The sequence below is a fragment of the Solenopsis invicta genome, chromosome 10 (genome assembly GCF_016802725.1).
Source record: "Solenopsis invicta isolate M01_SB chromosome 10, UNIL_Sinv_3.0, whole genome shotgun sequence".
NCBI lineage: Eukaryota > Metazoa > Arthropoda > Insecta > Hymenoptera > Formicidae > Solenopsis > Solenopsis invicta.
Genome location: NC_052673.1, coordinates 14434843 through 14459299, shown reverse-complemented (window position 1 = coordinate 14459299; position 24457 = coordinate 14434843). Strand labels below are relative to the sequence as shown.

The window sequence follows — 24457 nt, the reverse complement described above, 5'->3', positions numbered from 1 at the left end:
ATTATTATTTATAATAAAGCGCTTTTTCTATATATACTTTATGAAATATTATTTTAATATACATCTAGTCAATATATCTATACACACTATTGTTTATAATATAAAAGTCTTATTCGTTGATCAATACGTGCAACCAGCACATATGGTCAATAGAATCACTTTTATATAATTACAATTTCCAATATTATAACTTCGTTTTGCAAATTAAATTTTGAGGACAGTATTACAAAAGATAAATAGAATTATTTTTATAAAATATTTTATATTACAATTTTTAATAGTATATTGAGATGATATTAAATTTAAAATGTGTCATATCTCTATTAAATTATTACAAAGAAAAAATGTATATCACACATTGAAAAGTAGTATATCACTCAATTAAAAGTAAAGACAATATTACAATATTACTTAAAAATAATATAACTTAAAAAATCGACACACTAATAATACAGAGTTTGGATTTTATTTCTTAAAATTATTTTGTCCGTTTAATTATTATAATGATTTATATTGTACGTATTTAAATTATGTAAGTAGTACGTTGCAAATGATTAAATATATCGATGACACGACTTTGTTGTTGTCAATATTTATTAAAATTTCAGCAATATTTCTTCATACCTTTCTTTTTACGCCGTTTAAATTCCTCAATTCTTTTATTGGCAGTTTCAACGATCTCTCATTTCAACGATAGTCTATATGAAATTTTCTTTTACATATCGATAACTTCGGCGCGTCGTTAATAATTACTCTCTCTCTCTCTCCATACAAACGTTATAAAATGACTAGTCTCTCATCCGTAAACGAGAAATACGCTGCAAAATTTTTTTTACGGTTTTTTGTACTTTACGCTACGTCTCTCCACAAGCATACATAATACTAGAAAGTCTCGATAAAATACAAATAGAAATCATATTATTCTATCGCGTTTCTTAGTCACGGACCAGATAGGAACTTGCTTGGAAACGTAGGAACGTTTACTTGCACGTTACAAATTCTTCCGTGCTGGAAAAACAAAGTTTATGAACAGTGATACCTATCGAGGAATCGTTAACGCGAACGCATTTACAATAAATATACATGATATGACTTCCATTATGTACACATACAATTGTTCCGTGTCGTGTTAAAGGCATTTGGAAGACGATGAAATATTTTTGGTTGTAGAAAATACTAAAATTACTTCTGTTTGAATATGTGAGCAAAAATAGAGTCTATCCCCTTTTCATTCTGTTTGAATTTCTTAAATATCATTCATTAAAATCATTGGACCATCGCTTGTTGATCTGTTTTTCACTTTTCTTTGCTTCATTAGAAAAAAAATTGATGGTCCAAGCTTAAAGATGTTTCCTTTGCTTATATTATCTATTATAGGCTTGTTTTCTATTCCTGCACTAGACTGCACTGGAACGTTTTTTCTTGCTTTCACTAACTTTCAAATATATATCTATTTCATTTTAAGTGCACACTAATTCAGGGAGTTCAGGAACAGAAAACAAACGGTATATGTCTCTATAAATTTGGCAGTAGAACAATAGGCATATGTAATATCCGCATTTCTAATACTCTATTTGATTACCCAGCGCTGTAAAAGATATCAAATCCCTAGATATTTCATAAAGATGTAAAACTTTACATTACAGTATTTTTTTATAAATATCTAATCTCTTCGAAGTATTGCGATTTGTCGGTTCAGTGTACACCGTTCGTCAGGATAATCGAAGTGAATGCTCCTTCCTCATTTCTTCGTTCCGTTCTCGATATTCGTAGTCGAAGACACTCCATTGAGTTCGTCCTGGATTTGTTGAAGAGTCTTGCCTTTCGTTTCAGGCAGGAAGAACACCGTGAATAGGACACTGAGGACGCAGAATACCCCGAACGTCCAAAAGAGTAAGTGCTTGCCAAACGCCTGGTCGAGATTGTTGGAGAATTTGGTGATGAAGAAGGCCAAAAGCCAGCAGACGGAGACCGTTATACTGGAAGCCTTAGCCTTGACGTTTGAGGCGAACATTTCGCCCATCACTGCCCATGGAAGAGGCCCCCAGCCCACGCAGTACGTGGCGATGAAGATGATAAGCGCGACCACTGGCAACCAGGATATCTGCTCTACCACGTCGTCTGCCTGTTGTACGTTCTTCAGATAGAAGTACAAACCCAGCGCAATCTGCAAAACAAATGTCCGGTCACGCAACAATAGCACTTAATAAAAGTTCGAGAGCAAAAAGTAGGTACAGAGTAAAAAATATTTTGTATTTTTGTGAAAATTGGTCTTTCTTAAAATTTTTGCGTTAATTTTTTAATATATTTTTGTTAATTTAACATAAGGTGATACGTTATTTGAATATCTTGCGTTAAATTGATATTCAATATTTTTCAGTGTTAAAATAATTGATTAAAAATACAGTTTATGGATAATTTAAGTAACTAAATATCATAATATTTTAAAATTGTGTCATAATATTATATTTTTATGTTAATTTCTAACGTACTCATTTATTGTTAAATTGGCACAAAAAATTTAAGTGAATCGTTTAGGATATACAATATATTAAATTTAACACGACTTTTCTAATCGTGAAAAATTTCCATGACAAACTATTCGGTGCTGAACGAGTTGAGAAAATTATAATTCTTGCAATTGTGAGTTCCTTTTTCCATTGCCATTATGAAGTTCTTTGGAAGATAGTTTAGCACTTTGAGAATTAAATACTCTGAGAATTGTGTCAGAAACTTTCCAAAATTCTTATTTAACACGTTCGGCGTTGGAAAGTTTCTGTGATGACACGTTAATTTTGAAAGGTTTCTGACAATTAGTATTAAATTTCCAAAGTACTAAACTATCTTCTAAAGTATCTTAAATTTACAATAGCAATGGAAAAAGGTACTCATGCAGAATGCAAGAATATAAGAATTTTCTCAACTCGTTTCAACTTGCACCGTATTCTCTTATGTACGCGTTTATCTTCTGTTGCGAATTATGTAATCGTGCATGTACGGTCAAGTGGAAGTCCTCACGCTTCGTGTGCACTGAATTGCATCCGATGCATTCCGTCGCATTCCATCGAAATACGTAATGATGATTCGTTAGGTACAATGATGTGTGTGTGTGTGTGTGTGTATGTGTGTGTGTATGTCTGTGTATGTGTCACGGACATCGCATGTGCATACCTCACAATTCGCTATTTCGTTTTCTGGACATTACCGCACGCGAGGATTTTACCGCGTCGCGTTTAACTTTATCCGTTCTACAAAGAGGAAGTTTCAAGTCGCGCCTCGATCGTCAGATAATTAAATTGTTCGCGAGAATGATTTTCTTGAAGGCGAGATGTGTATGATAAAAGAAAGCGTTATTAAATAGCATAATTTGCGGCAACTAGCAAGCATAATTATGCATGCCGAAGAATGCGTTAATGATCCTGCATGTAATCTATAAGTACACTATGAAAATGAATCAGCGCGCGATAATTCGCGTCAGTCATCTATAAATTATCGCCAACAAAACATATTTATAGGATGTGACAATTGGATTAATATACTACAAAGTTTTATTCTTTTTTAATCTTTTTCATTTTTTTTTATTACGATCACGATACCTACAAAAAGGCTTCTGTTTAAAAAAGTAAAATTAAATTAAAGAAGCTGATAAAAATGGAAATTTCGCTTAGTAATTTTAATTGCTATCCGATGTAAAATTTCATGCTCATCGATTAAATACGATTCAAAAGATAATTACGTTTTTTTTAAATAAAATTTTTTTTTTAAATTTAATGAAACTTCTAATAAAATTTTTTTAACATAACTTTAATCTAAATTCCTTGTAATTCCTTTGAAATTTTAATTAGTAATGTAAGTTTACACTAACAAACTGCTCAGGTTTATCATTCTGTCGCAAGACGACAGAAAATTACAACTCGTTCCATAAAACAGGAAGCAAACTTTACGGGAAAACTGCGTTGCGTCCATTGCTTTATGAATACGCTAATTTTCGACACACTTTTCATGCAAATTTCTGAATCAATCTGCTGTTTATCAAGAGAGTGGTACGAGAAATTTGTAAAATTTTCAATGCAAGATGTATTAAATACTAAGTCGCGCATTAATCCTCCACAAACTAGCATGTTTTTAAATTAATAATAAGTGTATTGTATAATAAATAATAATCTTATCGCTTGCAAGGTTTTCTGAATAATTTCTTAGCAATAAATTATTTCTCATTATGTTTCCCATTTAATACACTTATTTGAAACTTTTTTGTAGATTTTTGTAAAAAGTGTGAGAGAGAATATATTGTTAAAGACAAAAAAAGGTTTGATAAACTTCTCACAATTGAATTAAATTACATTTTAAAGTCAAATTGATAGCAATTAAAATTATATTTTTTTATTTACGTAAGTATATTCTTTTTTAATGAATAATTGATTAATTTAAGATCAAATCTAAAAATAGGGGCGATTACTTACCAAACTGACTGTCTCGCCGATGCCGGAGAAAATAAGGAGCATTTTTCTACCTGACCTGTCAACAACTACAGGTGTTATCGATGAAGCTAACAGTTGCACGGCTCCGATAATAATTGGCGCTTGCTCCTTTGGGACGAGACCTCCGGCAGCGTCAAAGATATTTTGCATATAGAACAGCACAACATTGATCCCGGTGAACTGCTGGAAGGCAACTAAGGCACATGTGTAGATCAGCGCTTTGAAGTTTGCCTTCACTTTGAACAGGATTGAGATGCTAACTTGATTCTTTAAAGCTTCGTCGATTATCACCTGAAAAGTCGAAAGTAAGGCTTGTAAAATGAAATTCCTAATTAAGCGGTAATGAAAAGTGGTAAAAATTTGCTCAGAGTATTCTGAAACAATGGTATAATAAAAAGATCAAGTTGTCGTTAAAAAAAACAACTAACTCAATTAACGTTAAAGTAAATTTGCCGTCCGCTTACAACCTGTGAGCTATTTTCTCAATACGCTTTTAAATTGTTATTTACTTTCGCAATTATATTTTGCGATTGTTTCAACGCTAAAATACGTAGCTTTTTCTCACTTAACATAAAATTATATGACCGAAGAAACACTTGGTAGTTCCATGAAAGATTTGCATTATAGAAAAGAATGTTATTTGCAAGCTAATCATAATCGTCCCTCACGACTGTGCGACATTGTCATTTAGGATCAAGGAACGGCCTTAGCCGCGACCTCGTTTGTCTAACGCGACCTGACAGACAATATATACTCGGACATGCGCTTAGCAATGATCGAGTACGTGCTCGTAGCAGTGCAGGTAGCATTAGCAATTAATTTGTCACTCGAGCGATTTGCTGAGAAATCAGCGAAGTCACAAACGCTCGCGAATAAAATTAGCAATTTTTATTAGAACAATTTGTACCACGTATTTTCCTGACAGAGTTTTTCACAAAATCGAATATCGCGATGACGGTTTAAATTTCTTAACAAAAAATTAATAAGAGGGAGTTTGAGATTCGAATTGATCGTTAACAATTTTAGAATTTTAAGAGTCTAACTTACTTGTATTTCATCGGCCTCCTTCTGGACAACCGCTTCGGATGTGCTCCGGAGCTTTGCCAAAGACGCGATTGCCTCATCTCTGCGGCCTTGGCCGAGAAGAAAGTACGGAGACTCCGGCATTATCATGAAGCAGACGAAGAAAATTATTGGCAGAATGCCACAGACAATCCAAAAGACGGTATAGCTAACAAACGGTCCAATAGCATAAGAATACAGCATACCGATGGTGATAAAGAGCTGAAGAAAAGAGCCTAACGCTCCCCTGATGGAAGTCTGAAAAGATGTAACGATAGTAAATTTATTATTATATAATGAACAATATTATTATTTTTTAATATCATATTATATTTAACAAATATTATTTAATGAGTAGAAAAAATAGGAATAAAATACTAATTATGTTTGTTCCCATCTTAGATTTTGAGTTGTGGGACAAATCTTTGGAAAATCCAACGAAAAAGATTTTATATTTGGAAAAAGTCATAAGTGTATGAACCATGGAATTTATTTCTTTAATTATCTAAACAGATCACGTTTTTATTCGTTATTAATATATTCGAATGTTTAATTTCCAAGAAATAAAGGAGTCTGATATTAGGACGCCCATGTTACAATAGTATTAGTGATTTTTTCTCTATTAATTAATAATTGTCATTTTTTAAACCGGAAAAGAGAAGAAACGCTAAAATTTTGGGAGACTGCATGTCAAGATTGTATATATCACTTGTATGTACACGTATGCAAAATAAACTTACCTCAGCAATTTCACCACAATACATGGGGAGGAGAGTAAATACGAAACCTGTGGCTATTCCAAATATGAATCGAGCAACATATAATTGAGCAATGTGACTTGCAGTGGCGATAAGTATCCATCCAATTAAAAAGGGTACTACACAAGATAACAACGTTCGTTTACGACCCCATCTATAGAAATTCGAAGGAAAAGTCAGTATCGTCTTTAGTTCGGTCACTAAATATAAAAATCTGATACGCCATTTTATCTTTTCAAGAAAATTGGTAGGTAGCAACCTATCGTTATTTTTCCTTATTTTGATAATTAAAAATTTTAAAAGTTAAAAGGTTTGAACTAAAAAGCATCATTGTAATGTCAAAATGACGATAAATAACTTGCTAGTTGATTAGTTTTTTTTTCTAATTATCAAATAGGGCGCACAGTTAAATCACTATGTTGCGACACTTATACGTGCGACTGAACTGTTAATTTGTACACTACCTTTCTCCGAAGTATCCCGCCACAAAGCTGCCAGGAATAACACCGAGGGTCATCAGAGATGCTATCCAAGTACTTTGATCACCGTCTATCGGCGATCCCAAAGGTCCGCCGTCCTTCTCCAAGTTAGGAAGGATGGGACTCGTCCATGCCATCATAGCACCAGTCGCGACGACAGATATACTGGCTGTGATTGTACAAAATTCCAGAATATACAAATGGAAAATACAATAATAAATAATTGCAAAGATATTCTCATAACTTTTTTTGCGCGCTTAATCACGTTAATTCCTTAGATGTTTGATAATAATGTAATTAAGCGCGTTGTATTTTTAATCTACATTTATATCGAAAGAAAATATCTTTTGATCTGTTGTTTTATCGCTTAAATGAGATTTGATAAAATATCCATCAGCCTACAAATGTGAATTTAAATTAAATCGTAGATAAACGTGCGAGGATAAATCATCGTCGTACACGGTCACTCGCGCCTATCGCGCATATCAATTATTGTCGCATTTACTGCATGTTTCTCAAGAAATTTTGATTTTGTTCTTTTTAATTATATAAAATTGATGATACAAAAATACGTTGTTGAATATTGAAATGTTGCTTGTTTTTTATTTAGTCAATTGTTAGCTTTTTGCATTTAAATTATATTGTTTTATTGCAACATTAAGTTTATATCTTTTTTTTTTTAATCTAATTTAAATATTTAATTATTAAAGCTGGGAATTTTGTTTCATATCGGATAAGAAATGTTGAAAAGAGATATCTGTCTCAAAGAAAATCTCAAATTACATTTTTTATCGCGTTCGAGAAATTGATTTTCCGAAGGTGTTTCCGTCTCGGCATGATTAGCAATTCAATCATGCTAGCGATCGAGATAACTTGCCGGCAATGCTCCGCTGACGAAACGCGAGTCAAAGCGCGCTTTGAAGGTTTTTCCGGCGATAAAGAGGTTTTACATAATTGCGTATTTCAGGCAATGCGGTGAGATTCAAGGCCCGCGATGCTTCCGGTATACGTTATATCGGTGCACGTTCGAAGCTTACGGAGATTTAAACTGTAGCGCGCAGCGGAGAATGTCCAGCAGGCGAATTTGATATACATTCGCAAGATATATTTTGGTAAAAAAAAATGTTCAATCCATTGCACGTCCGTAATAAACTCGAGCAATGAACTTTTATTTTATAATAAAACTCCACACACGTGATAAAGAACATTTATTTCATATTGAAAAACGATCCATACTTATAATCAACAATATACTGTTATTCAACGATATTCTATTGTTCCTTTTACCCAAACGAAGCATTTCAATTTATATGCTTTGTGTCGTGAATGTAGGAGGGGGACGGCGCATTTATACACTTCGTATTTATATACTGTAGAGAAAAAAAAATACGTTGAAGGATAATAAACGTGCTCACAACCAGCACGTTATTATCCGATGATATCTTTGTGAATAGGGAATCTTAATTTGTGTTTTGTATACCACGAATGAAAAGAGGGATGACGCGGTGTCTCGGAATAGTACAAACATAAATTGAATTACCCGCTGAATTGTCAATTGAATTATTACTTCGTTACAAATAGTCTATACAGAAAAATCGGCGAAGCGGTTATTATTATAACGATGTTCCGCGTCGCGGAATTATCGCATTTACGTAATTTTCCCCGATGCATCACGTGGTTATATCGTTAATCGCACGCGTCGAACTGACGTTAACGTGTCGTGAGAACGGCGAGTGCACGTGACATCGGGAAGACACGATCTCGCTACTATTTTCATAACGTAACGTTATAGTTGTCGTTAACGGCGCGAACACGGGATTGCACTTTGCATTCCTGCGGGAAAAGAGATATCCTCGGTGGCTTTGACAACAATGAACCAGTCACACGCGGAAAGCAACAAGCTTTATTTTATCGAATTTCATTAGCGCTGCTTTTACCCGCCACTGGAAATTGTTCTGGACAATTACAAACAATTACGACGCGATGTTTAATGAAAATGCGATTAGTCGAGCGTTAAAATTTCTTGCGGCATATAAAGCGGACGATATCGTTAACAGTATGTGTAAAATTACAAAAAAAAAAATAAATTACAAATGGGAAAATAACCGTATCGCATTACAGCAGGCAAAATTTGTGTTCGTAATAATAAATTAATCAAGCTGCAGTCATATCAAATTGTTAAACATTGTCTTTGGAAACGTAAATTATATCTTCAATGAGAAATAAACTTGTGAACTTTCATCGAACGATTTGGAACTTTCCAATTATAATTTTAAGATGACCCGGTCAACACGCGCGTCTAAAAGTATTTTAAAACAATGTTCAAAAACGTCATAAATTGAGATGTAAAATATCCAGAAGATATTACAAAGATGTCTTTCTGGCAAATAAATTTTTCGCAAGTCTCAAGAATTTTAAGATCCTTTAAACGATTCTAAAAGACGTATTAATATGTTCTGATGAATGCACCACCAATTTACTTGTACGCTCTACCCCGAGAAAAAAGTTGTTAACTTAACAAAATTTTTCAACTTGATTAATTCCTTCAGTTTAAATATTTATGCATTTAAATTAAATAAATAAAATACTTGAACTGAAGAAATTTAATAACATTAAAAAATTTTAGCCAAGCTAAAACGATGTCCAAAAATGACATAAATTGAGATACAAGAAATCTTTTTAATAACTTTATAAGTGTCTCAAGAATTTTAAGATGTCTTACGAAAGATGAAATCATTGTTTTACAAGAAATGCACAATTAACTTGCTTGCACACTTTACCGACGTCCCTTTTTGATAAGCAAGTGGAACCTCTCTCGCAGTCGTGGATTCTAATCATTGTCTAATTGCGTGGGATTATCACCACTGCATTTCCTCTTGGCTTTTTTTCTACGTGATATATACACGATTGTCAAGAGTCACTAATTTCACTGAGTTTAGTATAAATTATTTTTTCATTGATCATGACATGATGTGATATCGTATATCTCTCAATTCGTGTCAAGTATTATCGCGAATATAGAGATCCAAATAGATACACGCTCGGAGTTATCGCTTCGCAATGTAAAACACGAGATGACGTAAAGAGGGATAAGTTTCGCGTGGTGTCTGATTTTCAATCATGAAAAATTTCCATTGATAATCATTTTCTCTAACTTCATCATCGGATGATCATGCACTTGCCGAATGATTTAACATTCCTGTCATCGTTTTTTCTCATTGTAACTAAATGTTAAGGTTTATCTCGGAATTTAAAATCCCATTATAAATCTATATATAGTTGCAGTGGAATTTTCAGCTTGACCTTTTTAATCATGCAATTTGAGGAGTAGGCAGATCTTCACATTATGCAAGTATTTGAAGTTTTTGCGGTCAATGAATTCAAATATGTTTTCAGATTTTTAAAATTTATAAAGGCGGATGCAATAAATGGCAGACAAAATACTTGGAAAATTAAATCTGCTTGCATGAATACGTTCAAATTTAAGTTTTTCATGTTTTTGAGTGCATTGATTATAAAAAAATTATAATAAATTTATGTTGAATATTGTAAAAATGAAATTTTTTCTCATTATTTTCTAAGGGAAAAAAAGGAATTATCAACGTTTATGTATCTATTTGCCTAAAATAGAAAAAAAAATTAAGGTCAACATCACACGGTGTTCCCAAGCGGTCACCCATCCAAGTACTAACCGTGCTCAACGCTGCTTAACTTCAGTGATAGAAACGTTAATGACGAGAACTGGTTTTTTTAGCGTGATATGGAAGTTGACTAGTCTCCTATGTTATTGTGTTTAGTTTTACTTTGTTACTTCCAAAATTTTGTTTCCTTTTTATATAAAATAAATGTCATAAAAATTAACTATATCACACAATTATATTTTTAAAAATTGTACAATTTTATTTAAAGCAATAAATATTATATTAAAAAATGATCATAAGACATTCTTGAAACAAAATATTATAACTTGATTGGACCAAAAGTTATTTTATAAACCATTAATTTTAATTTTAAAAAAATTTTTAATATTAATTAGTCAACCCTGAATATTTTTTAAGTATCCAGAAATGTTTTTAATATATTGAATGTAAGATAAGAAAATTATGTTTTAAAAACCAATTTCTTGAATTTGAAGTAAAATTTTTTTTTTATTATTTTCTAAGGGAAAAAAAAGAATTATAAACGTTTATGTTTTTTTCGTGTGGTTTTAAAGTTTAGATTAAAATTTAGTGCAATGTAAAGAAAAGTCAAGAATAGAAATGTGGTACTGTAGATTGTAAAATCAGAAAACCATTCTAAGCTCAAAGCAAAAATTTGTAAATAAATATTTAATATAGAAATTTATAGGTTTAATAAATTCTTTCTCTCTATTTTTTTAAAAATAGAAGTGTAAATCACATAATTAAAATTGCGCTTTCGAAACTTGCAGCACAAATAATGACTTGCAATATTGATTTTTCATATCAACGATCAATTAAAAATTAACGTTATTGATTATCTGTGTAATTAATATAATTGTATTATGTATTTGCACATGTTAAGTAATGCGATTAAAATTAAACTATCGTACCGTGATTATTAATACATCTTTCTTTTATCACACTTTAAGTGGAGATTTAAAACATTTTTTTTTCATGACTAAACAAAATTTAAATATTTTAAAACGAGTCGGTGTAATCTCTGGTGAGACTCCAAAATAAAAATGCCGATATCGAAGGCGTGCCGCTGAAAAGGCAAGAGGATCGATGCACCTTTGCCCCGGAACGAGATATCGTAGTCAATGTCGATGCTGCATCAACTTGTCAAGCTCAGAGTGCTTCGACGATTCGTCGTTGACTGGCATAATCCTTCTTAAACCTTCTTAATTTTATTTGTCGGCTTGATTGAAGTTGCATTCGTAGACTACGGGCTACAGTACGCTTTTTCATCATACGTGACAACCTGCCTCCTTTATTTACGCCGCGTTCGTGGCACGTGCCGGATTATCGCGGGACAGAAATACGTGAAATGGATGACAAAATGGCCTGCGCGAACGATAAAAACCGATAAGCGACGAAGACCAGTTAAATCCGCTTACTAAACGCTGCACCGTGCGTCGCAAATTGTAGAGTGGAAGTCAGTCGTCGATCAAATGTCAAAAATGACACCTTGAAGTATGAAGAAAATATGACGAAATGCATTTTCAAGAGTACCTACTTGTAAATTTATTTGCCCGTGACATTAAATTTATGCAGAATTAGATTTATTGACTCACACTTAAAAACGACTTAAACGTCGAGTTAAAAGCGATTCTTACAATTATTGATCATATTCTCTTTTGAAAGATTATTATTATTATTGTAAAGCGTTGAAATAATACATTTGGACTTTTCAAACGATATGCATGCGTGCACATACATTGTAGACAAGGTATTACGGTCTGAAAGACCACGGTGGAATAATATTGGAAAGTAATCAATCACGCCGGTGATCGAGAAAAGTGCAGCCATAAAAATCGCTTTTATCGTTGCGATAAGGCAATTTAGATTACAACCAACAAGAAATATAATCACTTTTGAATTTAAAAAGGTGCAGACCGCCTTTCACGAGCGCCGAACAATACCGCGACAACGTCTAATGAATTACGATAATTCGTTAGGTGTCGTCGCAATATTGTTCGGCGATCAGACGATGCCGTTTCAAGAGATTTGTGCGCGACTGCATCTCAGCAGCATAAAGACCCTGGACATCGTCACGTATATTTTTCTGCGCGATTATAAATATTGTCATCATCATTTACGTTGCAAAATCGTTCGCATTGACGTTGCGCCACGGCCAACTGACAAACATTGACGTCCGCGTCCCGCGAAACATCGAACAGTATCGGACACACGCGAGGAAAATTGCAATGGATTAAAAATGAGGGCAGCGCAATTGGATAATATAATCGATAGTTAACGATGAGTGTGCGAGCGCACTCGAGAGGCGTCACCGGCAGATAACACGATATTCGGAAAAATCCCGACTGGGAATATGATAAAAATATCACAACAATGATATATCCATCGTGCGGCTGTTACTTGTAAAACAATAGTAAAGCCGCATTTTTACGTACGCAACCAATCTCGTCATCGAACGCCGATAAGGATAAATAATCAGATAAACAACTCATCTGACGTCATTCAAAATAAATCGTAGTAAAATCTTACAGAATATAGAAAGATAAATGGAAGATATATGGAATAATACGTCGCTTTCGGCAATTATCATTATTATTTATTATATATTAATGTTCTTGAAAGAAGCATAAACTTAATTCTTTAAATGTACAATAAAAAAAAAATGGTAAGAAATTAGGAAGAATTAAATCAGAAGTATAATAAAATGATGCTAATATGAGCAACAAGAGTTTAATAATAACAATGAAGTCTAAATAATAATTACTTAGGTTTACTGAAATATAATAGCTTCAATTAAATATTTAGTTAACATAATCAAATATTTAGTAATTGTTTAGTAATCGATTGATTGCTATTGTTATATGTTTGGGATTAATATAATAATTAAGTATTACTAAATATTTGGTCATATTAATTATAAATGTAATATTTAATTGAAATTTTTAAGGCTTGATTATTATTACTAAACTTTTTTTTAGTAGTAATTCTTTTATAAATATATTAAGAGTATTTTTGTCTTAATTAAATTAAATTATTCATTTAAATGAGAATCGGTCAACTTAGTCTTTAACAATGTAAATTGAAGGATTTTAATTACGTTTGACAGGTGTATAAATAGGCAAGATAAAATTTGGCTCAGCTAATGCCTGATAATTCTGGTTAAGTTAAAAATTGTATCTTCTCAAAAAAAGGCTACTGTTTGGCTTAATAAATAAAATTGAAGATCATATTTTTGAAAGTGATAAATAATGCTCCAAATGAATGACGATAACAACAATTGCAATTATGACACAATGCATTCTATATTTTTTACATTGTCGCATTAGGATTAATCTTTCGCGGTAGCTACTGCATTAAAACTATTAACTTATGACGGAATGAATTAATTAAAAATCTTTGGAAGTGATAGCTAAAAAACAAAAGTATACATAAGTTTTTTAATTTTTCAATCAGTTTTTATAGAGCAAAGTTACATTTGCGCATAATGCGATTGATCAATCGGTGAATTTAAAAATACGTTGTATTTCTAACGTGAACAAAATAAATATAAAAATTCTAATGGACATTTGGTACGATTTTTGCAAATAAATAGTACATTTATTCAGCATCTGCAAATTTGCCTGATAGATTGTAATTTAATATCGGAATTCTAATATAGCTAACTCACGTATTCCAATAAAACGTGTACGTGGCCATGAAATACTCCTGTCGCGGAAACTTTGAGGACACGTTACACGAGGACAAGCCGATGCTGCATGTATGTCCGGTTTGTCACGCCACTTCATATTCATAACAAATTGAGAAATCAAATCCGTCGGTTTCCACATAAATAAATAATTGGTGATTAAGGTCTATTTGCGCCGGTGTAACTTAACTTTAATCTTGGTTCAACTTACTTCCTACCTTTTTCTAGTTGTAAGAATTAGAAAAAAAAATAGGAAGTAAGTTAAATCGAGATTGAAGTTAATCTACATTGCTGCAAATAGGCCCAAGCCGCTGGGAGATTTCCGTTTCCTCATTCAAGGATTCTCGCATGATTTCTGATTTCGCGCGAATTGACATTGCAGAGCTAATCAGAGCTGATCTGAATTTTTATATCCGAACGTGTCGTATCGTCGCCGCGCGCAAAAATTTAAATAATTCCGCATTATTCAGCCGCGAGAGAAGAATCCGCGAACGTGGATCCCCATTAATAATATGCAGCGTAGCAGCGTGGATTTTTTTTAAAAATTCCCTTTTGCTCGCTCCGATTTTACTAAGGAGCACACATCATTAGAGAAGAATTGAAAATTGATCTCCATTGAGAATCAGGTTGCTCTCAATCCGACTGGCGATCATTACTGAACAATCGAAGGGCTCGCCGCTGGCTGGTTTAATTACGAATACGATTGACTTGCGAGAGCGGCCCCTCATCCAACTCAGGATTCTCACTTCGAGGTCTCGACCGCGGCTGCACCGGTAATGAGGAAGTAGTTTAAACCGATTGCGATCTTTGTCGGCTAAGATTGAATTCGGTCGAGCACCGGATGTGAATCGTTTAATATTCCCGTCATCCGAGTACGCGAAGGACTTGCCGATCAGCCGATGGACGTGAATCGTGCCATGTAACCCGACATCGTGCTCCGTGTTCTTACCCGAGTGGATTTTTTATGCTAATACCTCAAGCTTGAGCTAATCTTGGCTCGATCGACCGGAATTATCGAACTGAATAATTATCCTGGTCTCTTCTTTCTTGCTGCATAATGGCATCACGGGTTCAATAGCGAATTAAGTCACGTGTTTATTTTTCTGCTAAATCGCGAATCTTCAATTCTCGTCATTAACATGTTAAAAAAAAATAAATAAATAAACCATTGTAATAAAACATCGTAATGTGTTTTAAATAAATCTTTGTGGTAAGCTCTTATTTTTTTCTTATAAAAATTATTGTAAAAAGAATGTCGACGAAAAATTTACATAATAAATTTTTACAAATAAATAAGATTAAATTTTGTTTATTCGTCTCTTCGATTTATTTTAACAAATTGTTTACTGCTATCAAAAAAGAAAAAGAGTAAAATAGACTGAAATATTTTATTAATATATTATTATATTATATATTAATAAACAATAAATTTTATGTTATAATATTAAATTTATTTACCACTAACAAAATGTCATCTATTCAAGAAAAATATCAAATTCACGGTTTGCTGCGGTCAAATAACAGACACAGAGCATTTATCAAATTGTACATAAGACCACTTAATTAGTGGCAATCCCTGATGTAGCAAGACAATTCTAAAATAAGTTTAGAGATTAATCTTATGTCTGTTGTTCATGCATAACGACTTTTTATTTTGTAACACCTGGAGTGAACGATATCTCTGCATGCAAATATTGATACATAAATCTCTATAAAAGATTATTTAAAAAAACTTTTCTGGTTTTCTAAAAAAAAAAAAAAAAACGTTTCTCGTTAATTATTTAATATGTTAATAATTTAAATTTCATTTCTTTATTTGCGTAGAATTGTTATGATGTTTCTTGAAAATGACCATCTTATAGGTCACAAAGTGTATTGGTAATAGCACGATGGTCTAGCGTGGCTCGTTAGCCCTTGAAAGTTTGTATTGATATTTAAATCTCTTGAGCCTAAACATTTGTATTTTTAAACGTTAATTTAAAATCTATTTATTGTCACATCTAGTAACAGATAAATGCTGAAATAAACAAACAATGTGATCTCATTGCTTCATTATAACTATCGCGTTTCTTGTTAATTTAAGAAATGGAAATTGAATAACTGATAAAAATACAACGAAGCTTTTTGCACATATATTACAATAATATTTGCATATGACTGCACCTGTTCACCTGAAATAATATTTTCGTTACATTATCTTTCTGTTATCACGTTGTTGTCTACTTTCACGAGGTTTTATGAAATAATATTGTCCGGAGTAATATAAATAATCAGCATTAAGATTAAATTCTGTTTATTTGTTATTGTTGTTTATTCGTTTTTTTTATTTATTTTAACAAGTTATTTACTGTCATAAAAAAAGGAATAAAATAGACTTTGAAATATTTTATTAATATTATTATTATTATATTATATATTATTAAAAAATTTAAAATAAACAAGAACGGAATACGCGCAAAAATAAAAATGTCGATCCCGGCGATATCGATGATCGCGTCACGCATGTGCAAGATGCAGCCGCAGCATGCTCCACACGTGGTGAGAGCCGCCGCGTATCATGCCTCTTCATTTTCTTCAATTAATGTCATTCGCATATCAAAAGAGTAAGTGCACCATTAAAAAGCAAATCGTGTGATTTATTGCCCTATTATCCAATCTGATCGTTTTAAATCCTCTGCACTCTACTACGCCGATGAATGTACAATGTAATCCAATTCCTCTTTTAAAGGTCGAGAATTAAAAAAAAAATAGTAATCTGAGTAAAAAGATTAAATCAAATTTAATGCCTCACTGTAAATGTATTTTGATAGCTTTTAACGAGCTTTTTCGAGTATTGTAAATACAGAACGACCGGTACATGACTGAACCGACGCGAAGAATATTCCCCCAAGCGTGGAGTCGATCGATCCAATTGTGTGTAATGTGAGAGCGGTTATTCGTCCTAGCACAGTCATAATTTCACCAGATTCAATGTATCTCTGACGATTAAAAATTTTTCCGTACTTTCAATTTAGGAAGCACTGCAGCCAATTAATTATAAAAATTAAACGCTATACTGTTTATATATTGTGGCTGCACAATCTCGTTTTATGAATTCCATTAAATTAATTTATCAAATAATCGCTATTACCAGCACGAAACGCAGCAGTAGCTATAGCTTTCATTAACGAGCGGAATATAACAACAAAATTATGATAATGCGTGACATAATGCTTTGACATATTATGATAATGCTTTTGCATAAACGATTAAATTGATTTACTTTGAAAAAAATTAATCCGTCAACTATCCATCTCATTTGGAGAATAATTTAAACAGCGCTTCTAATTTTTCACAATCATTGAGGTTGAATTATTTTGAAAAAAAAAAAATACATATTTGAGAAGAGGACTTCGAGAAGTCCGAAACTCCTAAGAAAAAAACAGAGTTTCGACAGTGAATTAATTTTATTGTTACTTCCTCTTTAGGATTTAACCCCTTATTGGCAAACGGACACTTACCCGCCGCAGCGGCCAGGAACTGGACGTACTTGGAACCCTTCTCCGTCATGTTCTCGGGGCAGCAATGGCCGACGGTGCGTAACGACGTCCTGTCGCGGATGTTTAACTCCACGGACTCTCTGACCGGGGGTGTACCGCACACCGCCGAAGGGGAACTCACTGGTACAGGGCTGTAGGCATAGTCTTTATAAGAGCGCCCCTCTATCTTCTCGTTACCATGAGTGGGGGTCATTTTCTCTCGATCTCTCTTTCTCGCTCGGTTTCCTCCGATCCGTTACCACTTCTGTCTCCCACTCTTTTCTTTTGTCGCACTCCTCGCGCGAAACGCGATCTCGATCGCGGGTCGCGATGCAGAAGATGCAACGGCCGACGTCTCGAGACCTAGACCCTGAAACGAGGCGCCATGGTCAAGGTCGCGCGGCGTCGTCGCAGAGAATGGTCTTCGGGAAATTCCCTTATTGAAAGGAACACCCTTGACCTTTTGGCATCGAATTATGGATGAACGAGGGAATGGATAAGAACTCATTTGCAAATTTTACTTGGGATCTCATGCTAAACTAAATCTACTGTTCGTGATTGATTAATTAAAATGTTTGCGAGGAGAGAGGAGTTCTGCCAATTTACCTTAAAATAATAGATAAGCTAATATTATAACTTGATCTTTCCTAATGCATTCATATATTTATTCGCATGTCTGTTTTTTTTATCAATAAATGAAATAAAGAAATGAAAAACTTTATAATAAATTAGGCAATGTGACGCAGAATAGCGGTGAAATTGAATTGATAGCTATAGAAAGTGTTTTAGAAGAAGAGGAGTAAAGAATTGCATAATAAATTTGATATTAAACTCGTCCGCCTAATTAAGTCTAACTTGAATGCATCTCTGCGGAAAAAGCTGTAAATACTGATAAATGCACTCATTTATCTTTTACACTTTGCGTCAGCATCTAAATAATAAATGAAGACATTTATCTGAGAAAATAATTTGTCCCGAGACCTCTTTCATGTTTAAAACGCTTTTAATATTAAATCTTCAGGCTTTAGTTATGGGAATTGCTTCCCAAAAAAAATTTATGTCTCTCCTTTCGGTGCGAGCAAACCAGACTGACGAAATCTACCTTCACAGAGTATCACCCCAACTCAAAGACGAGTCCCCCAGTCCGCCGGTTTTCTCCCTAACACAAACCGAGGGAAGATGGATAACGCGCTGTAATAACTCGTTGTAATAATTAAGTTAAATCAAACGAGTGGCGTGAATGATTAAACCACAGAGCGAAATCAATCACGACGACGTCGAGCGAAAGGCTTTTCGATCTCGCGTTTGATTTTGCGACATTTCTCTGTACTGATTAATGTATCTGTATTTTAAACGTCAATCTCACGCTGTGAAACACACCGTGTAACGAATCGACTGGTATTTGTCGCAGGTATCGTTTCGCTTTTTCTCTTTCTTCTTTTCTTCTTCTCTTCTTCCTTTTATACGATGGAACGACGAAGAGAGATCGAACGTCGTATAATACATTTACCCGCTGATCAAACCACGCGGAACAAAATAATTCAAAGACGTTATTCTAACTCTCGGTCCACTTACGTCTACGTAAAAATCAATAAAATCCAGGACGAGATTTACTTTGCACCCTGCGACGTCGACCCGCAACCGATACTACGTTACGCACATGCGTGTCAATTAGACAGACGCACGGTTACTTATAAAACTGAGGAGGAAGTAATAAGAAAAATTCAATTTTGCGCTTGGCAAAGGAGTCTTTTTTTAAATGCGATTATATTACGCGCTTATTGATATAAATTCTCAAGGAAAGACTATACTTTGATTAAAAGTTTTAATATTTTTTATTAACTTCGTGAAACACACTTAGGCACACACTTTTCCAAAAATTATCTGTTAAAAAATTAATTCTCTTTCTTTCTTCGACTTAGAAATTTGTTGATATTTAGAAAAAATATATTTGATTTTTCTTAAAATAAGTAGTTATATTAAAGTGCACTTGTTTTAACAAAACTACTCCTGAACTATTCTTGGAACGTGAAAAACTCACAAAGTTAATTATATACACAATAGTTAAGGACATTTTCACCAAAGTAAAATCTCAATAAGTCAATAAATGTATATATATTTGTTTTAATAAAAAAAGATTCACAAACTCGATTTTGGCGCACTTTGCTGTCAGTTATCCCTTTTGCAACCGATTGTGGATTAAAACGTTTCGAAAAACGATTGAACGAATTGACGCGAATGGAACAGTTATTATCGTAATGACGAAAAATTGTTCTTTGCACTCGTTTGATTGTTACCATCGCGGAATCGAGGGATCGATAATCACTTCCCCCACCGCACTTTTTCACGCACGAAAGAAAAAAACAAAACATTGTTCATCAATGAGCTCTAATTGCGATCTATTGTTTATCAATGATAGTGCAGCTTCACGCGCAGTTTGGAAGGATGGTAACCGCGATATTAACAAATTCAAAGTGTGTTTCTGGTGACAAAATGTGTGTGCTGTGAGGAGAAAAAAAAGAAGATAAAGAACGTACTTACCGATGCCACGCACGCACTGCCGCTAAAATGATCTTTTCGCCAAGTGAGAGCTGTGTTATAAACCTTCGACTATTTCTTTACGTAACAATGAGGAGCGATAAATTATCGGAAATGTATTACGCGTGTCGATGCGGCGTTGATCGCGATATCTTTATCACCGGTAGCCCTTGATAACTCGCTTAATCTATATAACGGCGCTTTAAACGACGATTATCCTTAAATTAGTCATAAAATATCTATTCACTGACGTTAGCGGACTTTGCGGAATAAATATTACGAATCGCAAACATGCGATTTATGGAATACTCTGTGTTTATTCAGTTCTTAAGTGATATGGGCAAATTCTATCGCAATGGAATGGCTGTTACGCATCTTAATTCGTTTCTTTCATCCCTTTTAAGTTTTTAAATCCTTTTACACTGAAAGAAATTTTTAATACGTTCGCGACGTTAATATCAACGATTAAAAACGCAATTAAAATTAAAAATTATGCAAAAGGAAACGAGCATTTCGTGAACTTTGGAAGTTCAACGGAGATAAAAAAAATAAAGGCAACTTCAGTATCCAATTTGATAGATACGGATACAGGCCGGATGCGCGTCCAGCGTGATTAGTGTGACATTTAAAACGCGATTAGACCGGTAATTATCATGCCAGAGGCGCAAAGCAAAACAAGGAAGCAATTTATTGTCGTTACGTTCGCGACAGAATTATTCTCAACATTTTAATAGGCGAGCGCGACTAATTGTCCCGAGCAGAATGTGATTTATAATTTCACTTTGCGGCAAGAATTTCAATGCAACCTTGTCGAATGCGAGAAAGAAGGAATCGAATTAATTGGAATAAATGAAGCGATTGGTATCGATTGCACACACGTTTCTAAAGAAATTTACGAGCGAAGATCAATTAATGTCAACGGTAATTAATCAAATTCCTCATTGTTTATTTGATCTAGAAACAGATGCGGAAGATCGCCGAGCGAAATTAATCAACCAGCATTACCGATACGGCTAATGGCTTCGGAGATATATTGCATCAATATAACATCGATTAACGTTAATCCCGATGAATTAAATTTTCTAGCTCTATCCGTGATGCCGCGGGCTATAATTTAAACAATCGTAATCGTTAACATTTATCGAATCGAGGCTGCAGCTGCAACTGTCCCCCGTAAAATAAAACAACGAGAAAATGTGCGGCGAACGAAACGAAATGATTTATCACTTGGATTTGTTCTGTAATTGTAATCATCCGGTGGCTGTTTCCAAAAGTTAGAAGTAAATTAAAAATAATTACGGTATACCGCTTGTGATAATTCGCAAACAGATAGATTAAGAGTGATTGGAAACGTCGGGTTTCTGTTGACACTCGGCAAATATAATCACGAGGTAATCACCGACGTATGAGGCGGACATTATATAGAAACCACCGTAATGAGGAAGATTACGAGGAAAATTGTCTTGTACGTCAACGATTTTCACGTGATTATGTTTGCCCATCTGCCAACAATGTCAACAATGTATAAATTGCAAGCGTTCCTAATATAATGACGAATCGTTCAGATATGCTCCTAATTCATTTTGTATTTGCATTTCGTGTAACTTATCTTCGTAATTCTCTTTAATTTGCAACTGTTTGCATTCTGCGTCGCAGTTTTTATTGCAATCGCTACTGTATTTGTAAAACTTCGCTTGATGTTGAAAAATTGCGAAAGAAGATTAACGACGGATTGAATGAGAACGCACAAAGATGTTTGTCTTTTTGCTTTACATTATTTGAACTGCTCTACGAACGAAACAAAAAGAATTTACAAGTGAAAGGATTAAAAAAAAAAAAAAGGATTTGAATGGAAAATTTGCGTCGTCGCTTTAATTATGCAATGTTCGTTTGAAATTGCGCAACACACCGTGACACGTGGGAGTTGTCAGTTGCATCAATTATGCGAATAACACGTTTCGTTCACCGACATTTCAGCATTTTCCGCCGTGTCAACGTATCGATCGGAAAGCACCATTTCGCCAGTTCATAGCTCTTACGTCCAAAGGGACTCACCTTATTACTCGGATCGTGTTGGGAATCTTCGGGGTCTCGTCGAGAAAAATAAAAGAAAAAAAGCCATTCTGCCGATGACGAGTTCGCCGAACAAAAGGCTGACGTGACACAGACTGACAATTAGAGCTTCTGCCATCTCCTGGTTTCAACAATAATCGCTGCAATACGCAACGAACTGGTCCAGTTACCAACGAAAAAAATGTAATTACCTTTTTTTGGTCTGGCATTGATTTTATCCTACACGGAGGTCCTCTCCAACCAGCAATTCCTGACGCGCGTCTTCAGTTGGAAATACATTGCGACAGTTGTGACATGGGGCTGTTCACTGTATTATCAATCTCGGATTGTGTTATCAAGAAATCCACGATACTTCTTTTCCTTTCTATTAACTGAAACGTCAGAAAGTTCAAGAAAATTTGTTTTTGACATGGGATGCTGTGTCTCACAAAGATCTAGGTGTTCAATTAATATGAATTAAATTTATTATAAAACCTGCTTTAAGAATAATATATTAAATATGTGAATTAACGTAATTATTTTAATTATGAATATCAGAATTTGATATAAAATTTAGAAAAATAAAGTAATGTAGCGACAAACTAGTTTAATTTTGCATTATAGTAAGTTTGAATCCAAGACAATTAAAAAACATAAAATTCAAATGCGTATGCTATGGAAAAAGTGTAAGAAAATAAAAGTTGACATTTATTTTTAAAAATCTTGAAAAGTAATTTATAAAATTGCAAGAATGGAAGAGATGAAATAAGGATTTATTTTTTTTTATATTATCAATTTAGTTTCTGTGAGAGATATTGAAATTTTTCTTGAAAGAAAACTTTGATTTTACTCGCAGGAGCAAAAGATTATTGCTTCATTGTACGATTGCATTGTAGAGTATAATATATTTACGTGAACAATAAAATGTAAAGAAATCAATGAGGAAACCCGGTCTTATTATTACGATGCTAAATTCGAGACGCGGTGCTTCAACCTGGTCAACAGAGAAATCGACCGTCAACGTAGTTAAAGTAATCGCGCACGAGTGCGATGATAACAAGAACTCGAGATGTAATTTTCAAACAACGCATTACGTCACACAATTTTTGCATGACGATGCTGCATGATCTAATACGTGAAAAAATGCATTGCACATGTAAAAAAAATAAAATAAAATTAGTGCTGCTAATGAGAGGATTAATGAGAAGCGTGTGAATGGGGAAATACGTGGGGATTGGATAGCACAATGCGCGAAACGTGACAAAGTGCATTCATCTCAAATGCACTTATGTTTTATCGCTCAGAACACTTTGCAAGTGCGTATATGCGTCATTAAAACATTCCATTACAATCTACAAACGACGAATCACAATCAGAAAATAATTCGTCACGATTCCACAATATCGAAGAATTAAATTAAAGAATTTCAAATTAACACTTTGCTTAAGTGAGAATAAATTGATTCAGGCGATTCTGATATCACAAAGGTTTTGAAAAATCTTTAGATAAAAATTTAAAAGTGGATTTTGTTCAATGGAAGTTTAATGTTCAAGATATTTTTCACATTGAAGATATTTTTCACAGGAAACAATGGTTTCGCAATATACATCTCTTACTTGTGACGTAAAATTTTTTTTTACTCGTTCTAGCGTAATTTTTATTATAGGATAATACTTTTCTGTCCTTAATATCTGTCTTTAATTCAGCAATACATAAAAGTTCATGTAGTTCCAGAAATATCGAATAATACTATTTTATGATTTAAAGTACTTATTGTTAGTATAATATTATGTAGCATTGCGATACATTTTTAATATTACTAATCAATTTTTTATATTACTAGTTTTAACAAATACTTGTAAACACATTTTAATTATTTGTAAATTTTAATTATCGTGGAAAATTTGTCCACATTAGTTTCAGAAAGACGTGACTGCAATATTTAAAATGTGTTTCAGAGCGACAGCTGGCAAAAACATTCCATTCAAAACATAAAGCACATTTTAATTATAAAAGATGATTTGTGTGCCAGTTATGGAATGCAAAGTTCGTGTGTCATCCCGCATGGAAAAATTTTTAGTATCGAATATTAATCTTCCTATGTATTCTGTACACGAGGCTCATCTCATGATATTAATTGACGCTTAATATCTCCATTTGTTAATTATACAATGGCAAATTACACTCATCAGATGTGCGCTTCGAGAGGCTCTAAAAAAAAAGTT

At 33.6% G+C, this 24457-nt stretch overlaps 1 protein-coding gene and 1 pseudogene across 1 annotated transcript; both read right to left on the bottom strand.

Moving 5' to 3' along the window:
• Positions 1-242: 242 nt before the first annotated feature.
• LOC105197056 (solute carrier family 2, facilitated glucose transporter member 8) lies at positions 243-18012 on the bottom strand. Its single transcript, XM_011163268.3, has 6 exons — positions 17625-18012; positions 6766-6949; positions 6284-6455; positions 5529-5801; positions 4464-4772; positions 243-2167 (listed from the first exon to the last, which is right to left on the bottom strand). The coding sequence occupies exons 1-6, from the start codon at positions 17854-17856 to the stop codon at positions 1742-1744; spliced, it is 1596 nt and encodes a 531-aa protein (XP_011161570.1). The 5' UTR covers positions 17857-18012; the 3' UTR covers positions 243-1741.
• LOC113004273 lies at positions 10424-10552 on the bottom strand (annotated as a pseudogene).
• Positions 18013-24457: the final 6445 nt, after the last annotated feature.